The sequence below is a fragment of the Glycine soja genome, chromosome 10 (assembly GCF_004193775.1).
Source record: "Glycine soja cultivar W05 chromosome 10, ASM419377v2, whole genome shotgun sequence".
NCBI lineage: Eukaryota > Viridiplantae > Streptophyta > Magnoliopsida > Fabales > Fabaceae > Glycine > Glycine soja.
Window position 1 is genome coordinate 1,794,226 of NC_041011.1, and position 9,338 is coordinate 1,803,563.

At 34.3% G+C, this 9,338-nt stretch overlaps 1 protein-coding gene across 2 annotated transcripts; it reads left to right on the top strand.

The window, feature by feature from the left end:
• Nucleotides 1–4,751: 4,751 nt before the first annotated feature.
• Nucleotides 4,752–9,004, top strand: LOC114369704 (putative indole-3-acetic acid-amido synthetase GH3.9). Of its 2 annotated transcripts, XM_028326946.1 has the most exons (4): nt 4,752–5,132; nt 5,263–5,364; nt 6,219–7,042; nt 8,205–9,004. In XM_028326946.1, the coding sequence occupies exons 1-4, from the start codon at nt 4,834–4,836 to the stop codon at nt 8,804–8,806; spliced, it is 1,827 nt and encodes a 608-aa protein (XP_028182747.1). In that variant the 5' UTR covers nt 4,752–4,833; the 3' UTR covers nt 8,807–9,004. The 2 variants fall into 2 exon arrangements, with proteins under 2 accessions (XP_028182747.1, XP_028182748.1); XM_028326947.1 differs by lacking the exons at nt 4,752–5,132; nt 5,263–5,364 and adding an exon at nt 5,397–5,856.
• Nucleotides 9,005–9,338: the final 334 nt, after the last annotated feature.

Genomic DNA, 9,338 nt, shown 5'->3' on the forward strand with positions numbered 1-9,338 from the left:
TGTCATCATGTCCATTTTTTGCTCAGCATGCTCTGGGTGGGCGAATCCACGGCCCCAAATCCAGGGGTTGCTGTACTCACTATTTCTAATTTTTATAGCCTTGTCCATTTTCAAACTTTTGAAAGAAAGCTAAGACTAAAGGCGCACATATGAATGCAATATGCCTCTATGTAAGACATTGCAAAACCAATTTACCAATGGCATTGCGGGATTTGCGATTCTGTATTTAAATTCAGCTCCACCCTCATGATAAAGCCCTCTCCTGCCCGTGCACTGTTACTCAAATATGTTGCCATTCTTTGACCTTCCATCCCTATGGTGCAAAGCCAAACTGTTCATTCTTTGATAAAATTTGATTTTATAAACTTTAAAATCAGAGTCTTAGCTAATGTGAAATTTTATTCTCCCGAAAATTACGCCATTTTCAAGTTCTAAGTTATCCAATTGCTGAGGAAAATGCTGCATTCATTCATATAATGTGGGATTTTACCATTTGAGATTCTGCAATCTACGAACATGGAGGGGCATCCGACTCTGAGGGTAAGGTGTTGCCTTCCTAAGTTGGATTGGGATCTGAGGAAAGTGGTATTTTAAAGAGTTAAAACATTTTTAACTCGAATCCTACGGTGTTAAATGTGTTTCATCATGAAACAATAGTTAAATGCCTATAAATTGAAAGTGTAAAACTTTTTACATTGTAATATTACCTTTAAAAAAATCAAACAATACTGTTACAGTACCCAATTCAGGTAAAAATCCTTGAGCTTCAACACTCATATTGTATAGGTTATTATGGTTCGTCCCTTATCCATATAAGCAAAGCATATGCATGAAACATATGTAGTCAACAGTTGTTCTCAAGAGACCCAAATTAACGCGAGATTCTGCCGTTTCTTTAGCAGCTGGGGTCTGAAAGGAGTGTGAAACGAGTAAAAATTCAACCTTTTTACTAAAGCAAAAGAATGGAAGTGGTGGCCTTATTCTAGTTCTCCTATTTGATTGAGAAGCAGAGGAATTGCAGGCGCAGGGCAACCCTTGACAAGTTTCATATCCATCGTCGGTTACTGTTATTATTGTTAAACGCACCTTACTAAGAAGTGATGATTTGGACCTTCATTTTGAAGGTGATGGTCTTATTGTAGAATGCTCCCTTACGCAACTACGTTTTTCTTTTTTTATTTCCCATCACTACAAAGACTAATCTTTCATGCTGAAAGCACGATCTTTTTCAAACACCCAAATTTAGGACTAAGTCAATGATCATTTATTTAAGATCACACCGTCGTGATAGGCTGATTGCAATTTTAAATTCTTAGTTTTCAAATACAAACTGAGAAAATTGCAATCAGAATTTGAAACCTTAAAAGCTACATATTGAAATTAAAAATTATATTAGTAAAAACTGATTTTAGTTTTTAAAAATTTCAAAATATAGAACTGACAATCATACTAAACAGGGCTTGAGAGACTGAGGAATTTTTTGTATGATGAGGAGGTGTAATTGTCCTCCCACCGGTTGGTTCATTTTTTGGATAAAATACTACCTTCAGTTTTCACTTCATATTCAAGTTGGAAATCAAATCTCAGATATTGGTTAAGGAACTCAACTGTCAAACCTCTTGTGCCAATAACTTTTGGTAGAAAACTAGGAATTTGAGTTGAACAAATACATTGCTAGCTGAAATTAAAAGTTGCTTAAATAAAATTAGATGAATCATATTCAATTCATTCATCTCTGCCTTAGGTCACAAGCAAATATTAATTAATTGCTAGTTTAACATGTTTTTGTTTCTTAGCGTTGATTCATCTTCCACTTACTGTGCTGCTAAAACACTCAACTTGAATGTTACAAGTTGATACCTTTGATTTGATTTATATTTTTTAGTTCAAATAATATATAATGTTATAAGGAAGCATCTCGATTCTCAGTTGAAACTTACCCGTGGTCGGGTAACACATTTTATATATGCTTTTGTTGGCGACAAAAAAGACACTGTTAATTCAAAGCCGAAAAAAAAGCAACGTCTCAAACAAAAAGTTGCAGGAGAACATTTATGCTTTTTTGTGAGTGACATTGCAGATGGTTATCAAGAGCAGAGACGATCTCCGTACAAAGATATTTCATGAAGAGTTTTGCTAAATACCTTAATTTTTGTTTCTGATATTCCATCTTATCTATATAATATAATATTTTATATGATATAATATAAACATTCTTATTTTAGGGTTTGAATTTGATTTTGAGTATGAAATAAATTATGTTAATAGAAAAATATTTATTTTATATGTATATTTACTATTTTTGATAAAAATTAGTCATTATTTATTAAAAAAATTATTTTATACTGATATCATGATGAAAAAGGCCTCCATAGTCCCTACAAGTTGTATAGGTGTGGCAGTCTTTATTCGCCGCATTTATTGGTGAAGAAGGCTAGAGAGGTATTTTCACAAGACTTCACCCAAAATAATGAATTCCACTAAGACCATATGATATCATAGTCATAGATGTTAAAGATACACCGTAGCATTTCATGTTTTACCAACAATATCAAACACCTTCCATGATAGAGGAAAGAGTAAGCATATATGTATCACATATTAAGTAATGGTATACGTCACATGACACCCATAATTCAAAAACAAATTAAAGATGCCTTACTTTTCTCATTAAAGATGGCCATACCACACTCCTCATTTGGCACATGTTTCCCTTCCATCACTCTGTCCTAAAGGTTTAATCCACTAAGTTAGTTGTGGACAAGAATGCTAACCCACTCATCAGGTTACGGATTTTTATTTTTTTTTCATTTTGCATTATGAAACGTTTGTCAAATAGAATATTTCTACTAAGCTTTTGGAGGACACACAAATCCTTTGTGATGGTAAAGCTATGTGCTCACCTAGTCATGCAAAACCGACCCCTAAACCCCATCACTTTCCCTTGCACCATCAACACTTCCTAGAAATAGGAAAGAAAATTTTACCACCTTACCATTATTGTCACGCTAGAATTTTCATGTGGATAACAAGCAGAACACCTATACACTCATTAAGCAACTAAAAACACAAATGAGTAAAGGCATTGACATGACGTGCAAAGAGTGTTGTGACACTTTTCCTTGATGACATCTTGGACAGTCACATTAGTTGTTCTCCTTGTGGATAAGGATATGTGCGTGCTTCATTCTAGTCGGCTAGCTATGTTTGGTGCTCTATATTTCTTTGTGATGTTTAATCCATCCCTAACAAATCTAACGTTTCACTTTATCTTTTTTTTTCCTATGATATTGATGTACATTGTTTATCAGTGTGTACATTGTTTACCAATTTCACTGATAATTAATATTTATTAGATACCGTTCGCTTCTTTGATCTCTTCTCTTTTAATCATATCTTTTTTCTATTCACAATACTCAAGTCCAACATCGAAATCAAACTCATTACTACTCAGAAAGTTGAAATTTCCCTCTGTATATCTTTGAAAGCTATGAAGAATAACTTTTTTTATTTTTTAATTAATGGACGCTATCAAAGATCTTATGATGCTTGCAACTTATTTTGCCTCAGTGATATTTTTAGGACTAGCATCAAGTTAAGTACAGGCTTGGTTATAGAAAGAAAATTACTTAATGGTTTCAATTTCAGGTAGACCAAGCTTCAATTTCAAACACGGAGAGAACACGAATATATCACAATTTTAAAAGTGCAGAGAAGAATATATACATGTCCAATCATGAACTAGAACCAGATACTTTTGTAATACATACACACCACCATCTTCGGTGTCTGATGTTTCTGCTAGCAAATCTGAAGAATAGACATAATAACTTCCTTGTTTAACCACCAATGCAGTATCAAAGATATAAAATCGAACCTCGCATCCTTGTACTGTAGATTGATTATTCAGAAATGAGAATACTGTTGGCTAATGCTTTAGCTTATTCTTTGCATTGTATTTGTCTTTCACTCAAATTATGCAAAGTTACAAAAGTCCCTCACATAGTTGTGAGTGTCAGTTATGATACTGTACCAATGAAATTATTCTATTGAACCAGCTAAGGTGTTTATTCTAATCTAGGAGGACAATAGTACCGTGTACAAGATGTTTTCACACGCCAATGGAAACGAGTGATGTAGGGGAGCATCTTAATCATAAAACCATAAAATTTTTCAGATCATGTGCTCTGTCTAATTCTCATTGTTACTTAGCACAGCTAAGCTTTTGGAAGTTTTGTTATCCATTATGCAACCTTTTGCATGATTGTTTCCATAGAATGTACCCTATAAAATTTTTGTTTTCGTAGAACCTCAATTCTGAAATCATTAAGCTGAAATCAAGTAAATGTTTTATGGGGGCCACACAATGAATGGCATCAGCATTAATTGTTTGTTTCCAATTGGGTTGCACTGATTTAGTGACAACAAGAGAGGATAGATAAATTAAACAAAAAAGAGAGAGAAGATTTTTTTAAGAAGAGTTGTATCTGGCCATATCAACAATAGGACAAAACTTGCAAAAAAAGATTTTAAGGTATTTATGGCATTATCTAAAAAAAAGTACTTAAGGTATTATACTCCAATAAAAAATAATAATACGTGTATTATTTTATTTACCTCAATTTAGGACCATTAAAATGAAGGACATTGACTAAAAAAATAATACACATGTTTTTATTGAAAAATAACATTACAAGCATCAAACAAACTTTATGCTATAATATACACATACCTATCTATAAATAAACACACTAAATGCATTTCACACCAAGTGAACATTAAGTGTTATACACTACTCTTGCGTGAGTTCTTCTTCTGTTCCTTTCTGTGGCCATGGATGGAAAGAAATTAGAGTACAAAGGTGAGGAAGCACTAAAGGAGATAGAGAGGCTGACAATGAAGGCTGCTGAAGTTCAAGAAGGCCTTTTGAAACAGATCTTAACTCAGAACAGGGAAACTGAGTATTTGAGTAAGTATATGAGGGGAGAAAAAAATATAACAGACGTAGCAGAGTTTAAGAGGTGTGTTCCAGTAATCACTTATGAAAGAATCTTCCCTTATATCCAGAGGATTGCAAATGGGGAAGACTCTACTCTCATCACCAGTCACCCAATAACAGAAATGTTATGCAGGTACTATAACTCTCTGCAACCACTAGTATATAATTGGTTCATTCATTCCTTTATTATAAGTTAATTTCTAGTATTTATATTAACAATCTTAATCATATATATATATATATATATTTTATGGTATGTGCAGTTCAGGGACATCAGCTGGAGAGCCTAAAATGATGCCATCGATTGTGGAAGATCTAGAACGCCGTACCTTTGTGTACAATCTTATCACGCCAATCATAAATCAGTTAATAATAATAGTAACATCTCCACATCTTTTTTTATTTCTTCTTGGCCTTGATTATGCCCTTAGACTCCTATTAATTTGTCACACCCTTTTTTTTGTTGCATTTGAATTAATATTTCAATGTTTATCAGCAGTTATCTAAAATTTCAACATGGTTGAAGGTTAGAGAACTCGCTTGATTTTTTTGTTTAGCAACTTGATTCTTTGTTGTGTTTGATGTCATCAATACGCTTGGGTTATGATGATTCTCCATTCTAAGTATACGGCCAAATGAAAAAGATAAGATGAAAAAGATATGACGTGACAACTATTCATAAGTGTAGGCGGGTGGAGGGCCCATTACCATGCATCGATTACGTTTATATTTATTTTTTTTAATAAAAAAAACTGATGATGATATTATATCTATAAGATGATTCTTTGCTTGCTATATTTGCGTTGTACAAAAGGATCACATATAGTGCATGCTACCTAGCTAGTGCATCTTGACATGTATTTCATTTATATGCATATATTCAAATCTCATTAATCTTACCAAGCTATCATTTACCATGCCAATACCAGAACGCCAAAACACATCTATCTAACTCTAGTTAAATTCGCACTATTACCTCGTTTATCAGATAATATGTCATTTGTGTTCTTCCTGGTGGTACTAAGTAGTATTAGCATGCCTACCCGTTCTATTAAACTAGCATGCTGGTACTAAGTAGTACTATGCCTGCATTCCATCAAACACTCTATTGATATATATTTTTTTTCTTATCACATCACATAATCAATTATATCAATCCATTTTTCCAACCATATCTCCAACTTGAGTTATGATTCAATTAGTAATTAATTAATTTCAGGTACGTTTCTGATCTTGACGAGGGCAAGGCAATGTATCTGTACTTTGTAAAAGCAGAAATGTGCACTCCATGTGGCCTACCAGCCAGAACAGTGTTAACAAGCTACTACAAGAGCAAGCACTTCAAGTGCCGCACACACGATCCTTGGAACGACTACACAAGCCCTGACCAAACCATTCTATGCAATGACAGCAACCAAAGCATGCATTGCCAGCTTCTCTCAGGTTTGGTCCACCGCCGCCACGTCCTACGCCTCGGTGCCGTCTTCGCCTCCGCACTTCTGAGAGCCATTTCCTTCCTGGAACGAAACTGGAGGCACCTTTGTGAGGACATTCGAACTGGCCAACTCAGTTCCTTCATAACAGACCCTTCATGCCGTTCATGCATGTCCACATTGCTTTCATCCCCTGACCCTCGTCTCGCTGATGAAATCACGAGAATCTGTAGCCAGAAGTCTTGGAAGGGAATTCTGTGCCAGCTTTGGCCTAAGGCAAAGTTCATTGAGGCTGTGGTTACTGGCTCCATGGCTCAGTATGTTCCTGCTCTTAAGCACTACAGTGATGGGAAATTGCCTTTGGTTTGTACCATGTATGCTTCTTCTGAGTGCTACTTTGGGGTTAATCTGAAGCCTCTTTGTGATCCTGGTGATGTTGCTTTTACGCTCTTGCCTAACATGGGTTACTTTGAGTTCCTTCCTCTTGGACATAACGGGACGCTGTTGATGGACTTTGATGAAGGGGAGCAGGTTCCCAATGATAAGCTTGTGGATTTGGTGCATGTTAAGCTTGGTTGCTTTTATGAGCCTGTGGTCACTACTTTTGCTGGTGAGTTCCCCGATTAACTGATCCATTTCTTAGCTAGCTAGTCCATGCATGCACATAAGGGTATTGCCAAATAGTTAATGAAGTTATTTAACTAACACAACCGTTACTTTTAGAAGCCTTTTTCCTAATGATGTACTTAAACACACTAATTATCTGTGTTGGTGTATTAATTGGACTTAAAGCAGCCAGGTGTTGTACTCATAACGGGTACATGTGGTGAGACAGTGAGACAGCGAGAAAAGAGAGTAAATAATTTTAATTATACAATTAAATATAAATAAATAATTAATTTTTTTGTTGAAGCCGAAGTATCTCTTTGTGGGAAGTCAATAACTAATTATTGAAGAGGAACTAGAATTCATGTTAAAGAAATTGACTCTAATAGATATTTTTTCACATACACTAATAAATATTTTTTTATATGTGAAAATTGAATTATCAAAAAATGTTCACATATTTTACTCGATTAATTATCCTTTTATTCACTAATTAATTTTATTGTATAATTGTACCATTAAAATTGATTATTTTAATATATTTGAACTCATATTTATTATTAATGAGTTAGGTGTGTGAGATGATTAGTTTTACTTGAGAGCAAAAAGAGCAAAACACAATTATATAATTATAAATTGTACATTTTGATCTTAGTTATTCATGTAAAGGTTAATCATTGTACTTCCTCTTGTTGTTCCTAAACAAAAATAGTCTACTTCATATACAGTAAAAATTCAAAATATATATTATATTTACACCTCAAAATGATGATGTATCCTTGTCATCAGACCATTTTATAGGAAGTAGAAAAAAGTGGATTTCAAATAATAGTTTCCCTACATCTCCAAATAATTGTAGTTTTAATTTTTATAAAAAAATTTAAAATTAATTAATATTTTTACTTTTTAATGAAATATTTAAATATTTATTTTAATTTACCTTTATAAAAAATAATATTATCTTAAAAGACTTAATACTATATTTATTGAAATAATTCCCTAATAAATCTTGAAATATTTGTTTTCTTGTACTATCTTAAACATGTCATTTTGGGAGCGAGGAGTAACCCTTTTGCTATTATCATGATAACATCCATTTATTACTAATGCAACTTTATGTCATCTTCTTCTTCTTCCACACAAACTACCATGAATCCAACATCTAGGGCTGTATCGATACCGCGTTGGTGACGTGCTTCAGGTGGTAGGATTTTACAACAACGCCCCACAAGTCCGTTTCATCTGCAGGAGAAACGTTGTGATCAGCGTCGACACCGAGAAGACCAACGAGGAGGACTTGCACAGGGGCGTGACAATGGCAAAAAAGTTGCTGGAGCCCTACGATGCTCTCTTAGTGGAGTACACAAGCTACCCCGACACTTCTTCGATACCAGGACACTACGTATTGTACTGGGAAATTCTTCATTGCGGGATAAAGACGACAGAGTCATCACAACAACTTCAACTTCTTGACGCAAACGTGCTTGAGGAATGTTGCATTGCGGTGGAGGAACAATTGGACTACGTATATAGACGATGCCGTAGCTATGACAAGTCTGTGGGGCCACTTGAGATACGTGTGGTGGAGCCAGGGACGTTTGATGCATTGATGGACTTGTTTATTAGCCAAGGTGCTTCCATCAATCAGTACAAGACTCCAAGGTGCATCAAGTCTAAGAAAGCACTCAAGTTACTCAAGTCTAAAGTTACAGCGTCTTTCTTCAGCCCTAGGGATCCCAAATGGTCCCCTAAGATGTGTTCAACTTGAGGATTATTATGTATGGTGTCTTATTGATTGCCTCAAACCTCAAGTGATTGGTAGTTGTAAAAGAATTTGGCTCTGGCTGGTTAATTGATAATTTGTACTCATAATCTTTTCTGTAAGGAAAAGCAGAAACATTTTAAGGCTCTGGTACCAAGAAGTTCTAAACATATATATATCCGCATCAATTTAATAAATAATATATATGAATGTAGTATATGCCCAATTATGAATTTAAACAAAAAAAAAATTGAAATTTATTAAGAATGTAAGTGTGTTTGCGATCCATCAACAAATCCGATCAATTCCATCTAATTATATTTTAGTCAAATAGGTTAGGTTGTTGAGTTGATTTGAATTTATTTTGGTTGCCCCCAATTATAATTGGGATAGGTAGTTTCAAATTTGCTAAACTTGGTCCATCCCAATACATATAATATTAATAATAATATAATGATTATTCTAATTCCATAAGTATCTTATGAGTGCATATATTCTAACTTTAAAAATAGTCGAGGCATAACACAATAGTGACCAC

Bases quoted from the DNA above. Each gene is read 5' to 3' on its own strand.
- LOC114369704 (XM_028326946.1), top strand. From the start codon at position 4,834: ATGGATGGAAAGAAATTAGAGTACAAAGGTGAGGAAGCACTAAAGGAG. The intron at 5,133-5,262 runs GTACTATAACTC...TGGTATGTGCAG, and splicing joins ATAACAGAAATGTTATGCAG to TTCAGGGACATCAGCTGGAG. The intron at 7,043-8,204 runs GTGAGTTCCCCG...TCCAACATCTAG, and splicing joins TGTGGTCACTACTTTTGCTG to GGCTGTATCGATACCGCGTT.